Source organism: Hordeum vulgare, chromosome 3H, assembly GCF_904849725.1.
Source record: "Hordeum vulgare subsp. vulgare chromosome 3H, MorexV3_pseudomolecules_assembly, whole genome shotgun sequence".
Classification (NCBI taxonomy): Eukaryota; Viridiplantae; Streptophyta; class Magnoliopsida; order Poales; family Poaceae; genus Hordeum; species Hordeum vulgare.
In genome coordinates this window covers 495,683,582-495,710,573 of record NC_058520.1, presented here as the reverse complement: position 1 = coordinate 495,710,573, position 26,992 = coordinate 495,683,582, and the positions used below count along the sequence as shown (strand labels likewise).

The 26,992-nt window shown below is 48.2% G+C and overlaps 2 protein-coding genes across 2 annotated transcripts; one reads left to right on the top strand and one right to left on the bottom strand.

Moving 5' to 3' along the window:
• Window positions 1-58: 58 nt before the first annotated feature.
• LOC123444458 lies at window positions 59-6,699 on the top strand. The gene is made up of 13 exons (XM_045121170.1): window positions 59-645; window positions 2,108-2,302; window positions 2,410-2,839; window positions 2,933-3,085; window positions 3,201-3,477; window positions 3,621-4,437; window positions 4,571-4,796; window positions 4,906-5,083; window positions 5,222-5,320; window positions 5,666-5,803; window positions 5,896-5,999; window positions 6,093-6,165; window positions 6,320-6,699. Exons 5-13 carry the CDS (start codon window positions 3,307-3,309, stop codon window positions 6,431-6,433), a joined length of 1,920 nt encoding a protein of 639 aa, XP_044977105.1. The 5' UTR covers window positions 59-645; window positions 2,108-2,302; window positions 2,410-2,839; window positions 2,933-3,085; window positions 3,201-3,306; the 3' UTR covers window positions 6,434-6,699.
• Window positions 6,700-7,230: 531 nt separating this feature from the next.
• Window positions 7,231-10,472, bottom strand: LOC123441922 (protein FAR1-RELATED SEQUENCE 9-like). The gene is made up of 4 exons (XM_045118091.1): window positions 10,284-10,472; window positions 9,456-9,868; window positions 8,310-9,353; window positions 7,231-8,224 (listed from the first exon to the last, which is right to left on the bottom strand). The coding sequence occupies exons 1-4, from the start codon at window positions 10,470-10,472 to the stop codon at window positions 7,231-7,233; spliced, it is 2,640 nt and encodes an 879-aa protein (XP_044974026.1).
• Between the last annotated feature and the right edge of the window lie 16,520 nt (window positions 10,473-26,992).

The following is a 26,992-nucleotide window of genomic DNA, read 5'->3' as shown; positions in this document are numbered from 1 at the left end:
TTCGGTGCTTTTAGTTGTTTCTCAGCTCGGGCTGGATGGTCTTTTGCTTAGGCCCCGTTTGGAACCATAATAAATTATAATAATTTGGATTATAAAGATAGATTATATAATTTGGTTTATAAAAATAATCTAGGTGGACATATTTGAAGGTCAGATTATGTAAACTGTAATTAAGATTTTACATTGCATAATGACCTGTGCGTCCTCTGTTTTAAACTCTGTTTTAAAAATAAATAAAAGGATGGCGGTAACAGAAACACAATTATCTTTAACTTTATAAGGGTAATGGGTCATTAGTAATTCATAATCTGATTTTAACTGGAACATAGTAGATTATGAGTATTTAATAAGGAAAACGCTGTCGTCCCACCGACCGATCAGTCTTACTCGTCCGTCGCCTCTTCGTCCGTTGATCCTTATCTGATCTAACGGCTCAAATTATTCCCGTGGCCGGCGGGTTCGTGACCAAGTCGTGACCGTTTTCCTGAAACTTTCCAATTGTTTCAGGAAGTTATTCCTGCAGCTGGAAGCAGTTGACCGCAGCTGGAGGGATTGGGAGGACGACGGCGACTGGATCTGGGAGGACGGCGGCGCGAACCCACGCGTGGCGACGACGACGGCGGCGATCGTCGACGACCCAAGCAGGTACGGCTCTCGTCTGGATCCTGCAGCGCCGCCCTCCGCCCCACGCTCCATTAGGACCGCAGCGTGCGGTTCTCCTCTAGATCCCGCAGCGCGACCCGTCGCTCACGCACCGCAGCGCCACCCGCCTGCCAGCTGCGGGTGTTTCTCCTCTGGATCTCGCAATGCCACCCGTCGCCCCACGCAGCACAAGCGCCGCAGCGCCACCCGCCTGCCGGCAGCGTAGCCGAAGCAAACCCGACCGCAGCTAGCCGGCAGGGCCAGTTTCCTGGTGCTCCACCGAGGAATGGCCGATCCGCCGTAGTCTCCAGCGGGAAATGTCTGAATACTGAACTGGGAGGACGTGATTTGGTGATGGCATTGCAAGCCTATTTCAGTTAACTGACGAAAGTGTCGATATCTTCAGACGTAAACTCAGTTTCAGGTCTCTAGTGGTGTTGTCTGAATTCTGTGTGCTTGCCTAAATCGTTGATTAGCTGATGTTGCACATGCAGATTAGCTGTTCATTTCTCTCTAGTGGTGTTCATTTGTTTTAATAGTGCTCCTTTCAATTTCGTGCCACTGCCCGCCATGGTATTGGAGAACTGAAGATTTTGGTGCGGTGTGTAAAACCTATTAGAGGTAGTAGTTGGAGTGTTGATCAGATCAGCCTCTCCGGTTATACAGTTCCAAGTACAATCCTGGCATGTGCACTATTTGGTGGCCTTTGGCAAGTGGCAGCGCTAGGTTCTTGACGTTCGCTATGGTTTCCGACATTGTCGCGAGGAATGGCCGATCCGCCGGGGTCTTATTGCAGAAAAATAGGAAAGAAGAGGTTGTGCAACATGGATCTTGCTGCAAGATATTGGAGAAGAAAATATTTTGCAACAAGGTCTTTGTTGTAGAAAATTTATTGTTGACGCGTAGGGCCGTCCATTTTATAAGGGAAATGATTACTACCTACCGGCGGATCGCTCCTAAGCGTCAACCGCCTCCATCGTCTACCACGTGTCCACCTTTCGTTTCTTAGAAATATCTTCATCTTATTCAGAAACAGGGTCACGGCTCGCACGGACATCGATTATGGAAACATACAAATTTCTGCAACAAGATCTTAGTTGCAGAATAATTCTGCAGCAAGACCTTTTGTTTTACAGAAATTTATTTGACAAGATTGTTGTTGCAAGAATAAATTACAGCAAGTCCTTTTGTTGCAATATAAAGACCTTTTGTTTGCAATAAAAAAAATCTACAACTTGATCTATGTTGTAAAAAATTCTGCAACATGACCTGTGTTTCCTGCAACTTTTGTGCAAGCTTATGCTTCTTTGCAACTTTTGTGCAAGCTTATGCTTCCTGCAACTTTCTTTTTCTTGCAACTTTGTGCAAGCTTATGCTTCTCATACAATGTTTCATTTTCTCTTGCATTTTTTACGACTGCTTTTTGTAGTAGCTCATGTGTTTCCATTTGTTTTTGTTTATGCAGCATGGGTATCTATATAACTCGATGGTCGGCGAAGCGGCTACGTGAGATAGCCAACACCGTCAAAGAGAAAAAGAGGGATGTCATAAGCAAGTCCTCTTTCGGGGATTTGCTTCATATCTCCCCTTTACCACCTCCTCCAGAAGAACTTGTCGATTTCATAGTCATGAGGATTGATACTAAGAAGCGGCTGCTCAAGTATGTGTTTGTTGTTTTTGTTTTTTGCTTCATTTTTTCTATGTTGCATAAATTCTTTTGATCTTCTTTTTTCTCGAAACATGTACTGATTTTCTCATGTCTCGCAGGTTAAGTGACCACAAGAAAATCCAATTCACAAGGGATATGGTTAAGAAGCTATTTAATGTGCCATCCGAAAGCAAGCCACTTGAATTTGGGAAAAGGGGGAAAGCAGATTTCCGTGAAATTTATTTGGAAGGCGAAAGGGCTCCAATACCAACCACAGTCTCTGTCCTATCAAACGCTGATGATGACGATGAGGATACCATTAATAGGACATGAATTCTACTTTGCCTTTCGTTGGTCCTAGCTCCTGGTACCGGAAATATGGTGCCTTTGGAATATCTGCACACTTTGCAAGACATGAGTGTTGTCCACGAGTTTGAGTGGGATGAGCATATTCTGTTAGACGCGATGAAGGAAGTTAAGAAATACCAGGATAAGAGGAATGAAGGCAAACTAAAATTCCACATTGGCGGTTGTCTACCAATGCTTCCGGTACTTCCCTTCATTCCCGCAGCATCCCCATTTTTTTTGTTTTCCGGAGCCTATTGGTTTTACACTGGCTTCTGCGCCTCTTCTTTTTTGTAGGTAATTTACATGGACCACATTGACATCCCAAGAGGATGTATAGTTGATCATGTCATCGATTATTCTCTGCCACGGGCTTGTTTTGTGAAGGAGTTGGATTTCACCGCTGTTATTGCAGTTGATACCATTGAAGATGGTTTCGGGAAGCGCCCTGTAAGTATTCTTTTTTTTCAAACTGTTCAAACAATACCTTCAATGCAAATCTGTATTCTTTTTTATCACATTTTTTCAAGTGTTTTTCAATATATTTACTTTTTTGGATTTGCAGTTCAGCTCCACTTCACCTTACGCAACAACCAAGTTTCTGTCATACATAGAGCAGCTTGCCAAGTTACCCAACAAAGCTAGTATGTCCGCAAGAGAGATTCCCCGATATGGTTGGTGCTGATGGCGCCCAACAACCAACAGAAGGTGCTACAAACAAAGCTGATGGCACAACACGGAATGTGCATGAGCCACCTCCGAAAAACACGGAGGGTGGTGATGATGTGTGTGGTTCTTTGGAGGACTGGCTGCGTCCTCTACCAACATTTGACGAATTAGAGGTGAGCCATATTTTTGCATTTCTTCTTTTCTGCAACTCTCTGTTTTTCCCCGCATAATATCTTGTTTGGTTGACAGAAAATATGAAACTTTGAGGCTAATGTCGTTCCCCCGTTCTTGGGTTTTTGTTTATTATGCATTCAAGCTGCCCCCACACATGCGTGCTATATTCAACAAGCATAAAGACATCCATGCTGCAGAACTTAAAGGTGCATTGAGCTCATTTGGGAGTTTGTTGGAGGGAATCTACCTCAAAAGAATGGGCCTGATGTTGTCTGAAGCATCCAAAGCTGGATTTAGGAGTGACGAAGCGAAACAAAATGTCACTTTTCATGCAGCAGCAGCTCCCGCTCCAGGCATGTGCAAAGCAACTGCTAATGACTCGTCTCCGCAACAGCAGAAGAAACGGGATACTAATACAGGAGCTGTCAATGCATCTGTCACAATTTCATCTCCACAGCAGCCCAAGCAGCCTAACAACTTGGAACAAGGTAATACATCAACTGCTCAATCCACCGTCATTGCCTCGTCTATGCAGCAAGCCTCTCAGCCGGACAACACAAAGAGTGTTGATCCAGGAGTTGTAGTTGGGAAAACAAATGCTGACAAAAAAAACCATAAGAGTGAGAGTGAGAACAACATTGGAGATGATCGCAACAATGCAAAGGGAGAAGATATATGCAGTCGCGTGAATCTGATTAGGAGACCAGGAGAAACAACTCTCGAAGACGGGCCTTCATTTGGATTGTTCGAACCTGGAAGCCCCGATGCCTTGCTGTTTCAGGATGTGCCACAAGTTGAATCACCTCCACGATCGCCTGCTGTTGATATCGAGTCTTTCATGGAGATTCGAGCGAGGAGCCCTTTGTTTGATAACCTTTTTGCTGCCGCTGCTTCACCTGGTCCTGTTTATGATGTCACTCCACTCGCGACGTTCCCGCCAATATCAACAGGCCCTGCAGGTTTATATAAGTCGTTCCCGTGATTTTTTGTTTACGCAACATATCATCCTTTCTTTTTGTTTTTTGAAACTTAGCACATGCATGATTCAAAACTCTTACTCATCCGCTGTCTTTTTTCATTTTTTTGGGGCAGAAGCATGTATTGATGATACAATAGAGGAGGCACGGGTTGAAGTCAGCAGCGGGCAAGGCCATGATCAGAAGCATCCTACACTTAAGAGAGCTGCACCGACCGAAACAACCGCAGCAAAGTTGCCAAAAATGAAGAAGAAAAAAATTGATGCAATGGATGATGCGATATACCAGAGGTACTGTTGTACCAATTATAAGATAAAGGACCCACCCCGAGGCGAGCCACTGTAAGTTTTTTCACGCTTTTTGCGCTTTTTGTGTGCTAAGAGAAAATAAACCAAAGGAATAGTTTCACAACTTCTAACCAAGTTTCTGTCATCTTTTGTAACAAATTAGCCCTTCGTTCATAAGGATAGGTGGTTTCGATATTTCATTCAAACATTTCAGCAACGGGCTCAAAAAGCGGGCTCATGTGAACAATGAGGTGATGTCACTCTATATTGAAAGTTTCAACATTGAGCACATGTACAGTTCAAGCAAGCCAAGGAAGTTTGCATTCTCACCACATGTTGCGGTGAGTTAACTATCATGTTTTTTCCCTGTTGTTGTCACTTGTGATTTCGAAACGCAACATAGTCGGTTTTAGAAGACAGCCACATTCCCTTTTTTTCACCTTTCTTTTTTGTTGCAATTTTTTTGCTTATATATGCAGTCAAAACTCTGTGTGGACCCAAGTTCATTCAATACAAATTCCTGCACGAAAGATTTGAAAAGGGCCTGTGAGAAGAACGACATTGCCAAAGCTGACCAAGTAAGGCTTTTTGTTCATCAAAGTTCTGTCTACAATTGCAATAATTTTTTTCTACCTTGTTATGCAACTATGCCCTTATATCACTATAGCATTCTTCTTTGTGAGAGAGGAATTGCTTTGCAGTTTCTTCCATCTGTTACAACAGTTATTTTTCTACCTTTGCTTTGTTTTTGAGAGGAACAAGTTCATTTGTTCTGCTTTGCCAAATAAGTTCAGAAACTAAGTTCATTGTTCTGCAACTATTTCAGAAACTAAGGCAATTGTTTCTGCAACTATGTTCAGAAACAACCATCCACGGCACCATCCAACCATCGTGACCCTTTTTGAATCTTCATATTTTTGCAGTTGTTCTTCACCATTGTGAAACAAGACCATTGGGCGGTCGTTGTTCTAAACTTGATCCATAAACAGTTCAATGTGTTCGACTCCAACATTAGAGACTCTGATTATGTCAGCATCCTCGAGAAGCCTTGTTCCAATCTGGTATGGTGTAGCATTTTGTTTTTCTTCTTTTTTCACCATGCTTTTTTTTTCAACTCAATGTTTCGGAAGCAACCAGTCTTACATTTTTGCAGATAGAGAACTTCAAAACTCTCGTGAGAGGAAGAAACCCTTGGAAGCACAATCTTGACATGTTTGAGCGCTTCAGTCCATCAGGCTACCCACATCAGTCAACAACGTACTGTTTTCCGCAACTATACATTATTTTTCCGGCAACTTTTTATTTCATATATGTGATCTCATTTTTCTCCAACCTTTTTTTTACTGGCAGATTTGATTGCGGCTTGTTTGCTATTCTGTACATGGAGAACTTAACTGCAAGGGGGTTAAAGCCATTCAATACAGTATGACTTTTTGCTTTTCCTCTTTTTCTTCTACTCATTTTTTGTGTGGAATCTGTGTTGCGGAATCTCTTTTCCGGACACACTAGCTTTTCCCTTTTTGTTGCTAGTAGTATCTAAACATGTTTTTTTTTCTTTTGTTGCCGTGTATGATCAGGACACAACCTCGTTGCTCAACTTCCGCAAGTACATCGCAGCAAAGCTTTTCAAACATCCGCAAAACACCCTCAGCTCGGAGGAGGAGCTCGAAAAGTTGCTGAAGAAGTCATAGTTTCAAGTGAAAAGACGACCGCAACAAGACCTAGCTAGTAGTTTTAGGCTTCTTCTTTTTTTCAGTGCATGTGTGCGCGACATGTGTTTTTGCAACTGAGTTCTCTAGTTACCTCATCCTGATCCTGATGTGTTACAGAGACATTACCTGATCTTTTTTGTCATTGATCATATGTAGCTGGGGCATGCCATCTTTTTCAAGCATGAGAAATATAATTTTGCAGTTACCTGATCCCTGATGTGTGAACATGACAAAATACAAATACAAATGGGCAGTTACCTGATCCTGATGGTGTGTTTCAAAAGCATTTTTTCATGTTTCTGTAATGTGTTTTTTCATGTAACATTTTTGGTACAGTGGTAATCTTTTTTTAATGGATGCATTCTGCAACATATGCACGCCATACTTTGGGAGCATGGGGACAACTAAACAGGCAATTTTTCTACAACAAAGATTACCACTGTAACTAAAGCGTTTTGTTACAAAAAACATTACACACATTTCTGAAACAAGATTTCTACTATAACTCAAGTTCACAAAACATTTCTGCAACAACATTTTTTCTACAAAACATGACCTTCATTGCAGAAAATAGTGTATAACAAACTTTTGTTGCAGAAATTTAAAATAGTATTTTATTGCAAAAAATAGATAAGAAAAAGATTCTGCAACAAGTATCAGCCTCTGTTTTCCAAACACTGAGAGCAAGCACATTTTTTTTACATTTACCATGATGAAAATAAAACAAAAATTGTGTCTGTTGTTTTGTCGCCTCCCTGTTTCTGTCTATCTTTTCCCTACAGGTTCAGTTGCGTCATTTGGGCAACTCTTTGATCATTTGCCATCACAGCTCTCAAGTATTGACATTCTGGGACTGCATGTCCAATCCCAGAGCAGAATTGGCATTTTGAGGGCGCTGCTGCCGCCTCCATCGCAGCTTTTAGGGTGCCACATGTCTGAATATTGTGTCCCAATTCATTGCAGTGCTTGCAGCGAACAGTCCTTTTTTGAGCTGTTGTCTTGTCCGATGTTGTTGCTTTTTTCCCTTGTTGTTTCATCTTCTTTTTTTGTTCATCATCTCGCTGCTCTACAAGGGTCTTCTTTCTCTTCTCTCTGTCAGTTGGTCGGCCTTTCTTAGGCACACGAGCTGGGTTTTGCAGCATATCGGAGCGTTCTCGTTGTGGCATGTCACCATTCACTGTTACCGTCGTCGCAGCGGGTGGTGTTGGAGGTTCACTATGTTGCGTGGCTTGTTGATCAGGAGTGGCTCCTCTCTTGGCCGCTGCTATGGCAGGCTCAAGGGCTTTAATTGCATCATCCAATATTCTATAGGCATCATCATTGCAACATGCATTAGAGGCAAGCCATGTCAACCTTCGACACAAGGAGTTGTATTTCAGTGTGTTTGTCGAGGGGTGCCCAAAGTCCAGCAACCTGCCAGTCCTACCCATGCTTGTAGTGGCTGCTTCGGACCACCTCTCCAATAAGTATTGTTGTGGAATTGCTTGCACATTGAGATGAACCATCGCCCTTATTATGTGTGCACAAATCAGCCCATTCATCTCAAAGTAGTGGCAGCTGCACTCAAACAACCCTTCATCCTTCACAGCATGCACAAAATACAGCTTCGGGTTCTCATAGGATGTTGCTTTCAGCTCAAACACGACGCCTTGCCCTTGGTAGTCAGTGCCTTGGTTGACAATGAAGCCAGTAGATGCTGTCACCTGTTTCTGAAACTTACCGAAGACAGTGCGGGTGTAGTACGCAGCAGCTTGGCCCTCGATGTTGTAGCTGCAAGAACATAAAAAGAAATAGGTCAACAACAACATTTTTATTTTGTGTTTGAATTTTGGGCAAAGCTCAAAAGTGTGCCTACCGAGAGTATAGAGGCGGAGCTGTTGTTTCACCAGTGAATCCAGCATTGTCCTCACGATCAAGCATAGTTTCTTGACACATTTCATATTGCTGCACAAATCTCCAAACGGAATCAGCTGGTCGAATCAGGGTCTTAAAATATGAGTTGAGACCCTCAGACCTGCCTGTTGTGCTCGTGAACGGGAAGAATTTGTCCTTGAAATATGCTGGAGCCCACGTGCACCTTGTTCGCCACATATTTTTGAGGTGTCTGTTTTCTGCAACTTCAAAACAATGCAACATGTGCTGCCATGTTTCCTCAAATTCCTCCACGGTTTCAGATTGGTTGATACAAGTGTAAAACACATCTGCAAAAGCCCCATCTCTGCTCAATAGCCTTCCCAACTTGGACCGTGCATTGCTAAGAACATGAAACTTGCAACACCTGTGGCAAGTGTTCGGGAACACTTGATCAATGGCTGTTGCCATCGCTTGGTCCTGGTCAATCATGATGTTGGTAGGATGCTCGTTATCCATCGCAACCATCCACTGCTGGAAAACCCACTTAAATGTGTCAATAGTTTCATCCGGCAACAGGGCACATCCTAGTGCAATTGTCTGGAGGTGGTTGTTTACACCAACTATAGGAGCAAATGGCATGTTGTATCTGTTTGTGCAGAATGTTGTATCAAAGAATACACAATCTTTGTATTTCGGGTACAACGCCCTTGTTCTCCCATCAACCCAAAACAATGCAGTAACTGAGTTTGTTGCAGGATCTTGCTGTTTCGCAAAGAAAAACTCTGGATTCTCACCCTTCCTCCTCTCAAAATACTTCACTGTCATATCCATGTCTCGAAATGTTAACCCTTTGCGGAGCTTTGCACGTTCATTTGTAACATCTCTTTTCACATATGGGAGTATCCTAGTGTCACCTCCATGGATCCTGCCAAGGACGCTCATGCATTCTGAATTGGAGAGGTTCACATCATGCAGCGTCAACAATAGTTGGTAGTCCTCGCTGGGTATGCTGCGGTGCGAGCGGTAGTACCTAACACGCTCCGGCTGATCCATCATCGGATGTGTATGCTCCGCAACAAAACAAGTCACTGTCCATCTCCCCTCCCTTAGCCCAACAATCATATGTGCCTTACAATCATGACGGAGCATTCTGTTTTTTTGACGTTTTCTTGTGACATCCATCCCCTCACTAGGCTGCCTACTAGAGTTGCTGGTTCGAGTTGCAATGCTCTCTGAACTGCTGTTGGTTTCCGTTTTAACGGGCTTTCTAGCGTGCACACATCCAAAGACCCTTTTTATGAGGGTTGCATCCTCTTTCTTTTGACCTCTCTTCTGCGTGAATTTTGAAGTAGATATATGCGTTCCAAACCCCAACTTGAAGGCATAGTCATTGTAGAATTTGCGAGCATCGTCAACTGTGTCAAACACCATCCCAACATAGGGCGGCAGCGGCTGCGAAGAAACATCTCCATCATCTGAATCATATTGGCTTGCATCTTCAGCAAACAACAAACCTTCTGAATCTTCGACATAGCTTCCTTCACCTTCAGTTACATTTTCCTGCAACACAATTATTGTGCAACAGTCACATCATACTTCAAAAATCACATATGATAGTTGGAACAAAATCAAAAATCAATAGTAACTGAAATTGGGAGCAGAGGGGCAAATAAACAGGCAATTTTTTCAGGTTATGTTTTGTGAAACTAGACAATTGTTTCAGAAGCCATAGAGGCTCATTTTTGCTCTGTTTTTTGAGAGGAACAGGTTCATTGTTCTGTTATTCCAACTAATTTCAGAAACTAGGCAGTTGTTTCTGCAACTAAGTTTAGAAACATGCTCATTCTTTCACTAGAAAAAAAATTCAAGAACAGGTTCAGAAACTAGGCAGGTTCGGGAACAGGTTCAGAAACACACAGGTGTTCATTCTTTCACTTTGGATCAGAGCTACAGTTTCAGAAACTGGATGTCTCACCGAATTTTGTTGACGGGATCTGCTCGATGTGGGTTCAAGAAACACCACCGAAGGATTTGTGAACCAACTTGAAGATCCAGCTCGCGGCGGAAGCTCTCCGAAGGCGCTTGGAGCTGAGAAAGATGGTCGTGCTCGGTCAGCTAGGTTGGCGTCCGATCCGACCATCTGGCGCGCGATGTGGTGCGCCATGGAGTTCAGGCAGGTTGCGGGTGGCGTAGGTTTGTCGGGGCCTTGCGGGGCAGCGCCGCGGTGGTTGGAGCAGTTGCTACCGGGGCGGCGCCGCGGTGGTTGGAGGCGGTGGCTACCGGGGCGGCGCCGCGGTGGTTGGAGGCGGTGGCTGCGGGCGGCGCCACGGTGGCTGGAGGCGGTGGCTGCGGGCGACGCCGCGGTGGCTGCGTGGCGCACAGTCTGTCGGAACCGCAGCAGCCTGTTAGTTTCTGAAACTGAGCAGCAGTTTCAGGTTCTATGATGTCGGAAGATATCGGATCGGATGGACGACATCGCTTACATCGGACGGCTATAACGGTGGTGGATATTTCTTACGTATCCGCCGGTGGACGCATAGCGTCTCCCATTTAATAATCTGTTCATTTAATTTTTATAATCTACATCATAATCTGTTTTATTTGGAGACATAATAGATTATATAAACTGGATTATATAATTTGAGTGATTCCAAACAGTACGAACACAACATGAAGCAATAGTTTGCCTTGCCTCGTCATCTTCGAGGTTTTATTTTTACATTGTTTTGAGAAATTCAACATGTCAGCAACATAAAAATACAGTCCATTGTAATACAAATAACATTAAAAAAATACATAATACCAATAACTTCATTATGCTGTTTTCTTGTCACAAACCATAATTCATTTACACGATGCAGTAGATAATTAATCAGCTTGGAGAAGAATATTGCTAAACAAGAGAACAGGAAGATGTCTTCATGCCTTGGACCTAACAAACCTGTAGAGAATCTTTAGTAGCACCTTCAAATCCTCGAATCCTTAAAAATAACTGCCTTTATACAGTTTGCAAGCAAAATAACGCGTAGATTAGAACCCCTTAACCCTCAAACCCTTAAAAAATTTGAGCATCCGACCTGCAAACCCTCTCCCAACCTGTACAAGTGAGGATTGGGGAGAAAAATCTACCCCAACCCTCACTTGCGATCCATCCGAGCGCGGGAGGGAAATTTCCCATCCCAACTCCTCCCGCGCCCACCCGAGCCGCCGTCGGTAGCCTCTCCAACCGCCGCCGCCGTCCCGTCCCCCGGTCGCCTCCCCTCCACCTCCCCAGTCGCCGCCGCCGTCTCGCCCCCCGGCCGCCTCTCCTCCCGTCCGAGCCCGCCCCCCGCCGCCTCCCGCCCTCCGGCCGCCCCCCGGCCGCCGCCTGCAGCGGGCCGGCCGCCTCCCGCCCGCGCCCGCCCTGCCCTCGCCGGCCGTCGTACGCCCACTCCACCTCCTCCCGCCCGCGTCCCGGTCGCCGCCCGCCCACTTCACCTCCTCCCGCCCGCCCCCCGGCCGTCGCCCGCCCCCGACCGCCGCCCGCGCACTCCACCTCCCCCCTCACGCAGCAGGCCGCCGCCCGCCCACTCCACCTCCTCCCTCCCACAGTAGGCCGCCGCCTGCCCACTACACCTCCTCCCTCCCGCAGCAGGCAGGTATGCATGTTTTTCTGTTTTTTTGTTTAATTTTTTTCTTTTTGATTCATTGTTGGCACTCACAATTTTTTGATTTGTGTTGTGTAGATGGAGGAGTTGTCCTATGATTCTGGTTGGTCGTCATCGGAAGATTCGGACATTGAGGAGTTGCTTCAAGACGATGACGTCGAGATGATGGGCCTCCTCCTCGACGTGCAAGAGTTTGAAGACCGTGCGAAGCTGATGGATCAGAGGAAAGGGTCGAAGATGGGGCGAGTCACCATCTACCGGAACCGCGGTCTCGAACATGAGCATTTGATGCAAGACTACTTCGCGGAGGTACCGACATACCCACCCCGCCTCTTCCGGAGAAGGTACCGAATGCGCCGTAGTTTCTTTGTGAAGATTGACACCGATTGTGACGCTGCCTCAGATTACTTCAAGCGTCATAGACCCGCCGCTGGTATCATGGGGTTTAGTGGGTACCAAAAGATATCGGCTGCAATGTGGGTGCTCGCCTATGGCATACCCGCGGATTATACCGACGAGTATCTTCGCATTGGACAAGATACAACCACGGCGTCCGTTCGTAGGTTTGCAAAATTGGTCATCCGGTTGTATGGTGATGAGTATCTTCGGGCACCCAACGAGGAAGATACAAAGAGATTCATGGAGATGAATGAAAAAAGGGGATGGCCGGGGGGGGGGGGGAGCGAGATTGCATGCATTGGACATGGAAAAATTGTCCAAAGGCATGGCACGTAATGTATTGCGGTAAAAGTCGTGATGCTACCATTGTGCTTGAGGCCGTAGCATCGAAGGACACATGGATTTGGTATGCATTTTTTGGTTTGCCAGGAACACTCAATGATATCAATGTGCTCAATAGATCTCCTTTGTTTGCAAGATTAGTTTCTGGGGATGCTCCAACTTGCAACTACAAAATCATGGACAATGAGTACTCAATGGGATACTATCTCACGGATGGAATTTACCCCGATTGGGAAACTCTTGTGAAGTCTATCAAGGAGAAAAATGGGGTGCCCTTACCCAGAAAAGAGGCTCATTTCACCAAGGCACAAGAGGCAGCCCGCAAGGATATTGAGAGAGCTTTCGGTGTTTTGCAAGCAAGGTTTGCCATAGTTCGAGGTCCAACTTGTTTTTGGGACAAAAAAACCTTGGAGAACATCATGAAATGTTGTGTGGTTCTACTATTCAGAGTTGTAATAATAACTAGTATGATTATTGTTTTCTTCAAACCATTATTGAGATGATGAAAATTATGATATGTCAAATGACAGTTTTAAGGGTTGGGGTTGCGGCAAAGACTAGAACCCTCAAACTCAACCCTTATAAAGGAATATTCCGTTATAAGGATTGGGTTTGAGGGTTCTAGTCTTTGCCCCTATTTTTTAACCCTTAAAACTGCCAAAAAATGCCAATTTTCAACCCTTAAACTGGTTTGAGGATTTGAGGATTTAAGGGCACTACTAGTGATGCTCTAAGGGAAACTACAACACGGATCACCAAATTGCCTAATGTTTGGACCGAGAGACTGGACGTTCGAGCGAGCTTTTTGGCTCGGCTCGAAGCTCGCTCCAGCTCGGCCCGATAGGATAATCGAGCAAGCTAAGTTGTGAAAAGAGGCCCGATTCTTGACCGAACCGAGCCGAGTTTCACCCGGTCCAACTCGGTGACTCGCTCGAGGCCCAGCCCAATTTCTATCGGCCATCGTCGCATTAGGGCACGAGAAACGCAGAGAGAACGCAGTCTCTCCCTTACTCTGTTCGGCGTCGTCTCATCCCTCTCGTTGCGCCGCAAAACTGGACCGATGGCGACGGGCGACGTGGTCGTTCCTCGCCACACCGGATGCAGGCGAACGCGCCTCCCGTGGTTTCTCTTTCCGTTCCATCCCTAGCAGTAGCTCGGCATACACACGCTCGGCACTCATGCGCGCTCCCCTGCACCGGCCCACGGACGGCAGATGACACACATGCTCCCTTGCACTGCACGGCTGCGCACGCTCGCGATGGATGGATGGATGGATGTAGGGCTAGATGGATGGATGCATGCTTCCGCTTGATGGTCTAGAGTGTAACAGCCGTCCTCCTTGCCGTGTCGGATGTCGTCGTTGTCCTCGCCGCTCTCGGCACTGACGGCAGACACGCCCTTTCATCACCGCTTCAGATGTCGCCGTTCGTCCCTCCCATGATGCATAGCCAAGCATCCCTCCCATGATGCATAGACAAGCATCTGCCACCATTCACCCCTCCCATGCTGCCTAGCCAAACGTCTGTCACCCCGACGCACGCAAGCACACACATTAGCAGTGAACACACGAGCTGCTCGTACTGGACCGAGTCAGAGGAAAAACGAGCCGAGCCTCCATAAACTGGTTGTTCAACCAACGAGCCGAGCCGAACTCGGCTCGCTTTAGACGTGCCAAAGTCAGGCTCGGGCTGAACTCGGCTCAGATTCATACAGTTTTTGTCATCCAACGACAGTCCAGCATCTAAAGGCAACTCCAATGCGGATTACACATGGTCTGCAAATATCTCGATAAGATGGTTTGACATTTTTTGTCATCCAACAAAAGTCACAAAAAAGGTTGAACATGTTCGGATGTTCGAAATCTTATAAACGAAAGTGTTGAGTAACGTGATTGTTTAGGAAAGCATTGATAGACTGGGATTTGTTCCCGGCTTGACTTGTACTCTAAGATGATCATGTACTCATATATATATATATATACCCACGAGGCTCAACCAATACAACAACTATTCCACAAATACCTCTCTATTCTCCCATTCAACATGGTATCAGAGCAAGTTCCTTGACCTAGTCGCCGTCGCCGCTTCCGCACCGGGCGCCGCCCCCGGGGCGGTCGGCCTCCATGACCGCCGGCGGGGGCCGCGCCGCCCGTACCTAGGGTTCGTCCGCCAGTCGTGTTGACCGCATGCCCTAGAGAGTCTTTTCCTAGTCTCTTGATCTAGGGTTCCTCTCCTCCGCCCGTCACTTTGATCGGCGTTTTCTTTTTGATTTTCCGACCTTAGATTGAATTGCGTCGCCCGCCACGCCGTCGACCACCGCGCCCTACTCCGACATCGGCGCGACCCGGCTTCTCCTTCGACCTGGCGGCCTCGCGCAAACCCGACGGCCCCTCAACGTCGCCATTTGCGCGCCAGCACGCTCGTCCATCTTCGCCGGTCGTCATCACCCAGCTCCGATCGGGACTCCTGCATCGCCCCGACCCGACGGCCACGCGCCATGCGGCGGCCCATCACAGCCGCCGTTCGCGCGCCGCTTTCCCGTCGCTCAACACTGTCGCCTCGTACGGTCGCGCCGCCGCCTGCCTCCGGGCCGACTGCATCGGGCCGTCTGCGGCCTCCGGCCGCACTGCCTGCCTCGGGATGACTCCCGGTTCCGGACGCATCGGCCTCGCCGCCTGCGTCGGGTCAGCTGCGTCAAGCCGGCTGCCGGCTCCAGCCGCGCCTCTTGCCTCGGGCTGGCTACGTCGGGTGGGTTGTCGCCTCCGCCGCGCCGCCTGCCTCGGGTCGGCTGCCGACTTCTCGGCCGCCGCCACCCCGCCTCCACCGAGCGACGTCCAGGACCTCGCGTGCGATCGGATTGATCACCCGTCCGCCCGCGATCCGCCTCATCTATGCAGTGCGACCGACCTGGCCCGTTGGTTGTGCACGCCTTTGCAGGCCCCGTGAAGATTGTCCCGAGTGCAGCGCGCCCCTCCATCGATCGAGCATCGGGCTGCCGCTGCGTCGCCCCATCGGGCCGCAGCGCCGCCGCCCAGTGGTTCTCCCCGCGGTTTCCCTTTCCGCGCGCTACTGCTACGTCGCTCCATCGGGCCGCAGTGTCGCAGCCCGCGGTCTACTGTCGCCTCGAGGCCGTCCTTTGCAGGTTGTCCCCGTGGCTGCACTGACCCTCGCTGTGACGCCCTCGATTTAATCGTACTCTAATCATACACGCAAATGCGTACGATTAAACTCAAGGACTCACGGGAAGATATCACAACACAACTCTAGACACAAATAAAACAAAATCAGCTTCATATTACAAGCCAGGGGCCTCGAGGGCTAGAATAAAAAAGCTCGATAAGCACACGAGTCAGCAGAAGCAACAATATCTGAGTACAGACATAAACATGGGGTGCCTTAGAGAAGGCTAGAACAAAAGATACAACGATCGAACGAGGCGAGGCCTCCTGCCTGGGAACCTCCTAACTACTCCTGATCATCAGCGGCCTCCACGAAGTAGTAGGCACCGTCGGGGTAGCAGTCGTCGTCGGCGGGGACCTCCATCTCCTGGGTTCCATCATCTGGCTGCAGCACGGATCAAGGGGGCAAAGGGGGGGAGCAAAGCAGCGGTGAGTTCTCATCCAAAGTACTCGCAAGTCTTACATCAGAACTATTCAAAGTATGCATCAGTATCAAAGAAGGGGGGATTTATATGTGGACTGACTACAGCAATGCGAGAAAAGAGAGAGAATGCCTAGTCCTATCGAAGACTAGCATCTTCAGGGTCTTGCAACAATAGATGAGAATAGAATAGGGATAACACAAAAATAGTCATATTGTTGCAACAAAATTAAAGTGAGGTCACGCCCAGAGATCCTCCCTCGACTCCGTGCGAGGAAGCAATCCCTTGGCAACTAATTCCAGTTAAGTAACAATTGTAGTTGTATAAGATCAGGGCACAACTCCAAGTCGTCCTGAAACCGTGGACACGGTATTCGAATAGTTAATTTTCATCCCTGCAGGGGTGCACCACATGTCCCGTCACGCTCGATAACACTCTGGCCGGACACACTTTTTCGGGTCCTGCCCGGCCTCGGAATATCGACACGTCGCAGCCCCACCTAAGACTAATCAGAGAGGCCAGCCCGCCGGTCTAACTCCTAAGCACAAAGGGTTCGTGGGCCTAGTTCCCCTTCGCGCTCCTGCACGTGGCGTGGGCGGCCGACGTCAGTCCTAGCATTCCTTAGTCACAAGCGCGATGCATCTCGAGACCACTCGGGCGTGCGCCGCTACATTGCTGACATCTGAAAAGCTTCGGCTGATACCGCGACGCCGAGTACCCATAATTCTTCCCGCGTAGCAGGTTAGTGCGAAAAGGTCTCCAACCAACCCAGATCAAATACCCAAATCCATTATCATTTTAATTAGGCCATCAACACAATCTCGCGGGAAACCACCCGGCTTAACAACTAATCACCAATGATCCCAATAACAAGGTCGAGTAACTGTGTGGTTGTAACATCAGGGGGAATCCGAGGTATCACTCTCGTTGAATTCCGAACGATGCATCCGTCAAGGTGGGCTTAGAGGAATCACCCTCGGGGGTCCCACACTCGAGGGGTTGCACGACAGCGGCATCGTCGGGAATGGTGAAAGAGGATTCACCCTCGATAACCACAACCGACTAGCTATACTACAGAGATATCATCAGGAGTACTTAGCGAGGTGTCACCCTCGGTACCCGATAGTATCTCTATAGCGTCGTACGACTAAGGGGGTGTATGTGATGTGTCGAGTCTGGCTCGTCGATCAGGGATCGAGATTTGAAAACAAGCGGGGCAACTGGACTACGGGGTCAGAGGGGATGACTGCTCCACCTATACTAAGCAGATTAAAAGTACAGTACTGAAAGTAGGAATTCATCAAAAATAGGCTATGCATTAGATATAGGAGCTATCTACAACAGTAGCAAAATACTAATGCAAGCAGTAGGAAGAAAGACATAGGCGATATAGGAATGATCAAGGAGGGTTTGCTTGCCTTGCTGCTCTACGGCAAAGGACTGATCGGCAGGGTCGTAGATGTACCCGGCAGCAGCATCAGTCTCGGGGTCTACCAATAAGAAGAGGGGGAAGAAACAATAAATAATAGCAACAGATGTGACACGATGCATGACATGGCAAGATGCAGGCTAGACATGAGCTAACGCAGCAACATCCGTCATAGACGGGTCGGAAGAATATCTGACGATATTTTCCGGGTCTCGGGCTACTACCGGTCAGACTCGAAACGATGGAAATGTTCCATGTTTGCTATGCTAGGGATGCGTGACAGACGAATGGACCGTGTATCCGGGTTCGTTTCGTTCCGCTGATCAACTTTCATGTTGAAAAATATTTTGATCTGACTTACGGATTAATTAATATTAATTTTTAAAGTTTTATTCAATAATTAGGAATTAAAAACAGATTTAATTAATTTAATTAAATGCTATTATGACATCAACATGATGTCATGCTGACATCAAGAGTTGACTGGTCAACTGACCAGTGGGTCCCGTACATCATAGACACACCTTTTTAATTAAGATTAAATAGTAATTAATCAGATTAATTTAGTGGGGGACCCACGTGTCATACTCTAATTATTCTAATTACCCAATTAATTAATCAACTAAATAATGAAATAATATATCTATTTATTTATTTAATAAAACATATTTTAATTTTTATATTTTAAATTTCACTTTTTAAAAAGAGGTTGTGGGGCCTCCCTGTCATAGACAACGGGGTGAATTGGCCCCACCGGTAAGTGTCTTAGGCCACATACACATTTTACCTACACATATATATCCACACAATTAACGTATTCCGCCATATACCGACATACATAAATACATACATACGTGCATCTCATACATACAAAATACGAATGACATCTAATTCATACATACATACATACGCAATACATCATTTATTTTTATTTCTATCTTTTCATCTCCTCTCCTAACTCTGTGTGTTAACAACAACACAGACTCAACAGAGAGAGAGAGATACATCACCAACATCACCTACACGAACCTAACGGTGTCGGATCGGAGCGTCGTTTGCCGGAACGGAACCGGGACGGCGCGAGGAAGGAGACGGTGGGAGGAGCCCGAAGAGGGGCTCACCGACGTTGACGAGAGGGCCCGGTGAAGCCGGAGTTCTCGGGAGGCGGAGGAGACGGCGAGGAGGAGGACGAGGCGGTGACGGTGGCGCGGTGAAGATGGTGCCGGTGATGTCGTGCCGGCGAGGGGAGCCGACCGGAGGGTCGCCGAGAGGGGCCCCGGTGAGGAGGGTCCCCGGGGATGGAGCCGCCGAGAGGGGCTCCAGCCGGCGAGATGGGGTTTCGGGGGTGGGGAGGTCGGCCAGCGGGGCTCCTCGGGCCGACGGGGCTGGGGCTGGCCGACGGGAGGGTTCCTGGGGCTGGGGTCTCTCGGTAGGGAAGGGGCTCGGGAGGGTAGGTGGGATCGAGAGAGCAGGGAGGGGACGACGGGGGATCTGGGTTTCGGTGGGAGGGGCTCTCTCGTGGGGAGGTGGTGTCGTGGGGTGTACCGAGAGAGAGAGAGGCTTCGGTGGTGGGGCTCTCTCGTGGGGGAGAGAGAGAGCGGTAGGTGGGGGGTTGGTGGACGGGAGAGACCGAGGGTCTCGTGGGTGGTTGAGGCGAGCGAGAGGGGTAGCTGGCGGCAGCCAGGGGGAGCGAGGGGAGGGGGGGTCGGCCGCTAGGGTTGCCCTCCCTGGGGGGCTTTATACCCCAAGGGGTGGGTGGGGCCGAATGGGTGGGCTGGCTGGGCCAGTTTTGGCCCACTTGGGCTAGGGGTCTTTTTTTATTTTTCCTTTTTTTTTCTTTTCATTATTATTTCTAATTCTTTTTATTATTATTTTTATTATTAAATCTTATTTACTTTCTTTTACAATTTATTATATATATTTTTAATACTTCCTTTTATTTATTTCTTTTCATTTACTATATTTCCTTTATTTATTTTATTCAAAGCTCCACTTTTAAATGTATAGGGGTTACCAATAATTCCTAAAGTGCCCGATTTAACATTATAATCCGCTAGGGAATTTCTATAACTCCCCGACGTTTTTATTTTCACAACTGAAATCTTTTCTCGTTTGACTTTATCTTAAAGCTTCGAATTTTGATTCGGGTTCAACTAACACGAGATCATTGATATAATCCACGGTGACGTGGCATCATTAGCGGAGGATCACTGTCGCTTAATTACAATCATCAGTGTAGCAAAAGTCGAGGATGTCACACTCGCGCTGGCGCTGCATCGCCCCATTGGGCCGTAGCGAGCGTGGCACGCGGTCCCCGCCGCCGCCCGAGACCGTCCCCGTGGCTGCACCGACCCGCGCACCGCCGCTGGGTCGCCCCTTCGGGCCGTAGCGTTGCGGCACGCGGTCTACGCCGCCACCCCGAGGTCTTCCATCGTCGCCCTAACCCGCGCGCTGCCTCTTCGTCGCCCCTTCGGGTCGTAGCACCGCGGCACGTGGTCCACTCCGCCGTCCCCGCGCGTCGACTTCCTGTGGTATGCGCCGCGCCGTCTCCTTCAGCGCGGTAACGCCATCGTCCGTGCCGGTCTTTGTCATGTTGTCGGGCTCTTCCTCGCCTACTTCTAGCATCGCCGCCGCCGGTGCCATCAGGCCGTCGCCGCCGCTGTTCTTTGGCGCTGCTGCAGCTTACTCACCCGAGTCGCACTGCTCGTCCACCTCCTTCATCTTCGTCAAGCACCAGCCCATCGTCAACGTTACCGTTGTCTTCCTCGACCGCTTCAACTCCGACCACCGCGGGCAACATCGGCCCCCGCCAATTTGCGCCGCAGCCATCGTCGAGTCCTTCTCTGCTAGCCTCCTCGACATGGCGTACAGGTTGTGTGCAGGTCCCGTCTCCGCATGCCCGGTGCTGGCAACACCGACGTGTGCCTTCGTCCCCGGTGTGTTCCTAGGCCTGGCAAACCTGGAGCAACGCAATGTCAACATCGACTTCGTCCGTCTACACATGCGCAGTGCTGGCAACACCGATGCGTGCCTTCGTCCATGATGTGTCCCCGGGCTTGGCAAACTCGGCACGACGCGTCTCAACTACGTCTTCTTCCCGGTGCACCACTACTTCGACACCACTACACCCATGACTAACTCGGCGCCTCCTTGCGCCCGCGGCTCCATGACGACTTCCTCGACAATGGCTACCCCGACTCGACATCGACCACGGCGTTCTTCGCATGGCTACCTTGACCATGGCTACACCACCCTACGCTCTCGGCTACCTCGACCAACGCACAAAGGGCTACCGCCTTGCTTGGGCAACCTTGTCGGTTTCCACTCCAGCCACAACTTCCACGATGCATCGTCCGTTACGACTGTGGGGGGATGACCGTCGGCTCACCTTCGGATTCTTCTCTAGTCTCACCGTTTGCGTCGTTACCATTGTGACTGCGGGGGGAAGTTGAGTAACGTGATTGTTTAGGAAAGCATAGATAGACTAGGATTTGTTCCTGCCTTGACTTGTACTCCAAGATGATCATGTACTCCTATATATATGCCCACGAGGCTCAAGCAATACAACAACTATTCCACCAATCCCTCTCTATTCTCCCGTTCAACAGAATGGATGGTTTGCTAGCATCGAGACATACCACCTCGTCGTTGCCTAGGCCTTGCCGGACCTCTGCCGCTCCACCCAAGCTCCTTCCCACCTCCCACCTTGGATTACGTCGCCTTTCCACCAGAGATCTAGACGCATCTCAAGTATCATCCACTGACTTTCGACGCCATCCATGGTAGACATCATGCCGACAAGATTTTTTTGAGCGAAGCCGAAAAGACTCACTCTTCGGCCATTGTATGATCGAAGAAAGCTCTTAGGCCCACATGGAGATGAAACGGGCCTCTTTTGGCCCATGTGTGGATGAAACGGGCCTCTTCAACCCACACGAGGCCAAAGAGGCCCTTTCGTCCCAACATAGGATGACAGGGGCACATATTTGAAATATACTGAAACTAAACCATTGTTTAAAATTTTCATAAATATATATGTATTAATATTTAAAAAATCATGTGGAATGACATATCTGCAAGGGAGTGTTCTTCGAAATGACTGGGCGTAAAGGGCACGTAGACGGTTGAAAGCACAATTGCTCCCTATGGTGGTTTTGATAATTGATCACAACATATGCATCATTGGACTAATATGTTTATCCAAGTATATTTCAGAAAATTTCAAAAGATACTTTGGCTAAAGGCTTATGTGGAGATGCCCCTTGATGCAAGAAAGGATTAGGATTGGCTCAAGCTTCAAGCTAGAAGACTCTTCATTTTCTATTTGTGAGAAATGACATTTGAGTCCATAGAAAAGCCAATACTATTAAAAGGGGGTGAGGTATTAAAATGAACTAGTTGCTCAAGTGCTCTAAGTTATCCACCAAAATACTCATTCATTTTCCACATAACCATTCTGTCCAAAACCACATACTCAAATTCGGTGTCACCAACTTTCATATTTCGGACCCACCGAGTTTGACCTCACACAGAAACCCTAGCCACTTCCACCAAATCGGTGCAACCGAAAATCATATCGATGCTACCGCGTTTGGATGACAACTTTCAGTTGCCTCGATACACAAAATCAGAATTTCCGAGTTTGAGTATCGGTGTCACCGAGTTTGCTCATCTGACCGTTAGTCACTTTTTTGGTGCCATCGTTTTTAATATATCGGTCTCACTGAGATTCAAAAGTTCATACCTTTAGTGCATGTCGGTACCACCGAGTTTCCCACTTCGGTGTCACCGAGTTTTCCAGTTTTGGTGTAAGCGTTGGATTTTGTGTGCTGCCTATATATACCCCTTCACCTACCTCTCATTCGTGGGAGAAGCACTCAGAACACACACCTCATAGCCAGATCCTTTTTCTGAGAGAGAGCCACCTACTCATGTGTTGAGATCAAGATATTTCACTCCAATCATAAACTTGATCTCTAGCCTCCCCAAAGTGCTTTCCACCAAATCAATCTCTCCTACCCATGCCTATTCTGTGAGAGAGTGATTTTATGTTGAGGAGACTATCTTTAGAAGCACAAGAGCAAGGAGTTCATAGTTCTACCACATCTATTACCTTTTGGAGGGTGGTGCCTCCTAGATTGGTTAGGTGTCGCTTGAGAGCCTCCTACTTCGTGTTGTGGAGTTAAACCAAGATGTTTGTAAGGGCAAGGAGATTGCCTACTTCGTGAAGATCTACCGTGAGTAAGGCTAGTACTCCGTGGACGGAAGCCGTGGTAGAATAGACAAGACCGCTTCTTTGTAGACCCTTCTTGGGTGGAGCCCTCCGTGGACTCTCGCACCCGTTACCCTCGGTGGGTTGAAGTCTCCAGTAACATGGACGTGGCTAGTACTCCGTGGACGGAAGCCGTGGTGGAATAGACAAGACCGCTTCTTTGTAGACCCTTCGTGGGTGGAGCCCTCCGTGGACTCTCGCAGCCGTTACCCTCCGTGGGTTGAAGTCTCCCGTACCATGGACGTACGATAGCGCCACCTATCGAAAACATGCCAAAAATCGTCGTGTCAACCTCATGCGTTTGATCTTCCTACCTTACTCATTTACTTTACACTTGCATGTTTTACATTCTGCTGCTATACTCTTAGAACTACATGTGTAGGGTGTACTTGACTTGTCGTAACTGCCAAATCTACCCCTCAACTAAAATTCAAAAAGGCAGAATTTTTATCTAGTCAAGTAGTCTAATCACCCCCTCTAGACATACTTTTGAACCTACAACGGTGAATCGGGTTGAAAGTGAAAGTCGCCAAAAAGTGACTGAATGCTTTCGAAACCAATTCACTTGAGTGAGACGGAGAGACTGGAATTTCGTGTGTAGGGATGAAATCCTTTGACCAACTTCGAAACATTTTTTGAACATAATACAATCAACATCGTCCCCGTATACAAGCATACGCTCATCCCTATGAACACGTGCATGCACACCCTATCCCTACGAGTACGGAGATACTGATCCGGCGCATCATCTTGAGATTAATAAAGGCGTTACGGATGCCTTCGTAGTCGACGAAAACGTCTCCTTTCACTTAACGCACATCCTAAAAAGTTTGAAATAATTCCAGAAAAATGCGAGCACCAATGTCAAGTCAAAGACTTGAACTCTGGTGGATAGAGAATACCACCGTCCTTTTAATCATCTAACCATATACAAGCACACACTTATCCCTATGAATGCACACACGCACACCCTACCCCCTATGAGCACTAGATTGAGCTGGTGCATCATCTTAAGATTGATGAAGTCCCCACAGACGCCTTCGTAACCGATGAAAACGTCTTCTCCTACTTAACGCACATCGCCAAAAAGTCTGAAATAATTTCAGAAAAATACAAGAACCATTGTCAAGTCTCGAACTTGAATTAAACTCAGGTGGATAGAAAATACCATTGTTCTCATAACCATCCAACCACAGGTTAGCTCGCACCAATTTCAAAACGTTGGTTGTGTGAGATTACACAAGGAAGCCAATATTTCCTTCGAGCCTAGTAAATGTAACTAGAGCAACTCCAACACGCCGACCCATTTCGTCTGGGTGCGTCCGTTTCGTTCGTGGTGGACAGAAAAGTCGTCCCAATGCGCCGACCCAAAAGGACGCGCGTCCGCTTTTTGTCCGCCTGCTGACCCATTCCCGGCCCTATATCGAGCCTGATTTGCCTCATCGTGGACACAAGACTAACACGTGCGCTGCGCGCCAACTATTCCCCCTGGCCCGCTAGTAGGTGGCAAAGCCTCCATCATTTTCCCCCACTTTTCCAAAACCCTCCCGCACACGCCTGCTCCCCGACCGCTCGCGATGGACGACGACCTCGATGCCGCCTCCCTCGCCTCCCTCGCCTCGTCCAACATCACGATTGCCCCTCCCGGAAAGGTAAGCCTCGCCCCCCTTCAGGACCGCCAGTGCGCCCAAGGAGAGGGCTAGGGAGTTGGCGAAGAGAAAGGGCCGGAGGCACGCGACGGATGCAAGGGACGATGCATTGACCGCCGTGGCCATAGCCGCCGCAGCGCAGCGGGAGGATACCGCTGCAACTGGTGCACGCATCGCGGTGACGACAAGGGAGGATATTTTGTAGCTAGGGTTAAACCCTGTCCAACACGGGCTCGTCAATGCCGCCGTGGCCGCGGCCAGCACAAGCTCGTCTGCGTTCCCTCGGATGGCATTACCAGAGTCGCCCCACGTGTGGACAACTCAGCCGATCCCCGGCTTTCACATCTACCCACAAGCTTCCCGCCTCTCGTGGGAATGTTCGTTGAAGGTGAGTATAATGGCGCCATCGAAGCCCGTGCGCGTGCCCATCGACCTCAATGCCACACCGGTAGAGGGTGGCTCGTCATTCGGGGGGATGAGGAAACGCGCGCGGAAGATGCCGGCCGACATGCTCTCCGGCGCACACAACCTGTTCGACGGAATGCCGGCGGCCGTCCACGACGAGAGGGCCAACTCCTACATGCAGAGCATCATCTTTGAGGGTGCCCAGGCGGCGCATGTGGTGCCGCTGGCTACGATCCGAAGAGACCCAAAGGCAGGACGGCCAAGGCGGACCGTTCACATTGTCGACCTTTGACCAAGCTCGCATGCAACCCGCCTTCGTGCAAGACCAGGCCGGCCTCGACCTGGACGGCTTCCCGCTCAACCACGTGTTTCCGGATGACTACGACCTCGAGGAAGAGGATAGGGTGGACATCGACGGGGAGTCTTTGTTCGAGGGCGAGCTCGCCACCCAAGCCACCGGGGTGCAACGCAAGCGAAAGAGCAAACGAACAAAGGCATGCACGACGGCCGAGGACAAGCACTACTAGGGAAAACCCTACTAGTAGCGCTGGATATATGCGTAGAAGTAGTGCTGGTCCAAGCGCTACTGCTATCGTGCTACAGCTAAAAACTAGTAGTAGCGCCGGTACGGGCAGCGCTACTGGTAACTTTAGTAGTAGCGCTTGCTCATAGAAAGCGCTGCTGCTAAGCCGCGCTACTGCTAATATTTTCCAACGCTACTGCTAACTTTTAGTGCTTTCACAGATTTGCATCATCAGAATGCATCATCATCATCGACAATATTAGCAGTATTCAGAATATTCAGAATGCATCATCATCGACAATATTAGCAGTATTCAGAATATTCAGAATATTTTCAAGCTCTACGTATTTAGCATCACCATTATCATCGACAATATTTGCATCATCATCATCTATATCAACAACATGGGGATCGAATTATCGGTAGCTCATACTCATTTAACTCATATAACTCATACTCATTTAACAATTCATATAACTCATATTCATATAACTCATACTCATACAACTCATACTCATATAGCTCATACTCATATAGCTCATACTCATATAACTCATATTCATATAACTCATACTCATATAACTCATACTCATATAGCTCATACTCATATAACTCATACTCATATAACTCATACTGATATAACAATATCACTAATAATAATCCAGTTGACGTCTCACGGTGCAGGCGGTGGCAACCCAAAGATAAGGAACCGTCACCGGATCATAGCTCGGGTGATGTCCCTGGAGAACCTGCCAGGTATTGGAGAACATGGCATCCAACGCAGCCATGTAGCGACAGACGTGCTCGTCCTCCTCCCTGACACGATGACGTACCACCTCTGTGGGGGCCGGCTCCCTCGTCATCGATAATGGCCCACGCGACCACCACCAAAGAAGCTCCGGATCAACGATGAGACCCGGATTCCGCACCAAGGTGCGCCCCCCGGAAGGTAGCACCTCCCAGTGCCAGCCCGGCGGAGCCCAATCCCAGACATGCCGCCTATCAAGCACGCTCTAGACGACCACTCGACGATGAGGATGCAGGCCGGGCATTGTCGAAGCCGAGACAAATTCCTCTGAGAAAATTTTCTTATTGTTTAATGTTTCAACCAAATATGACATGGCAACATCATATGACAAATTAACCAAATATTACTTAGGCTATCTCAAGAGAACATGGCAACATCATATGACAAATTAACCAAGTTCATATGAAAAAAACTAATTAGCTCATGTTCAGGGGATCAACGCTCAGGTAGGAAACCCAAACCCAAACCCAAACCCAAAACCAAACACAAGATTTGCTTCTTGATTCATGGATGCATAAGCATGATCCTCTAGTCAACAACACATTGCAATGTACTACTTGCCCACCTTTTTTTATATCAACAGTAAATAATAATTGTGCATGTTTGCAAG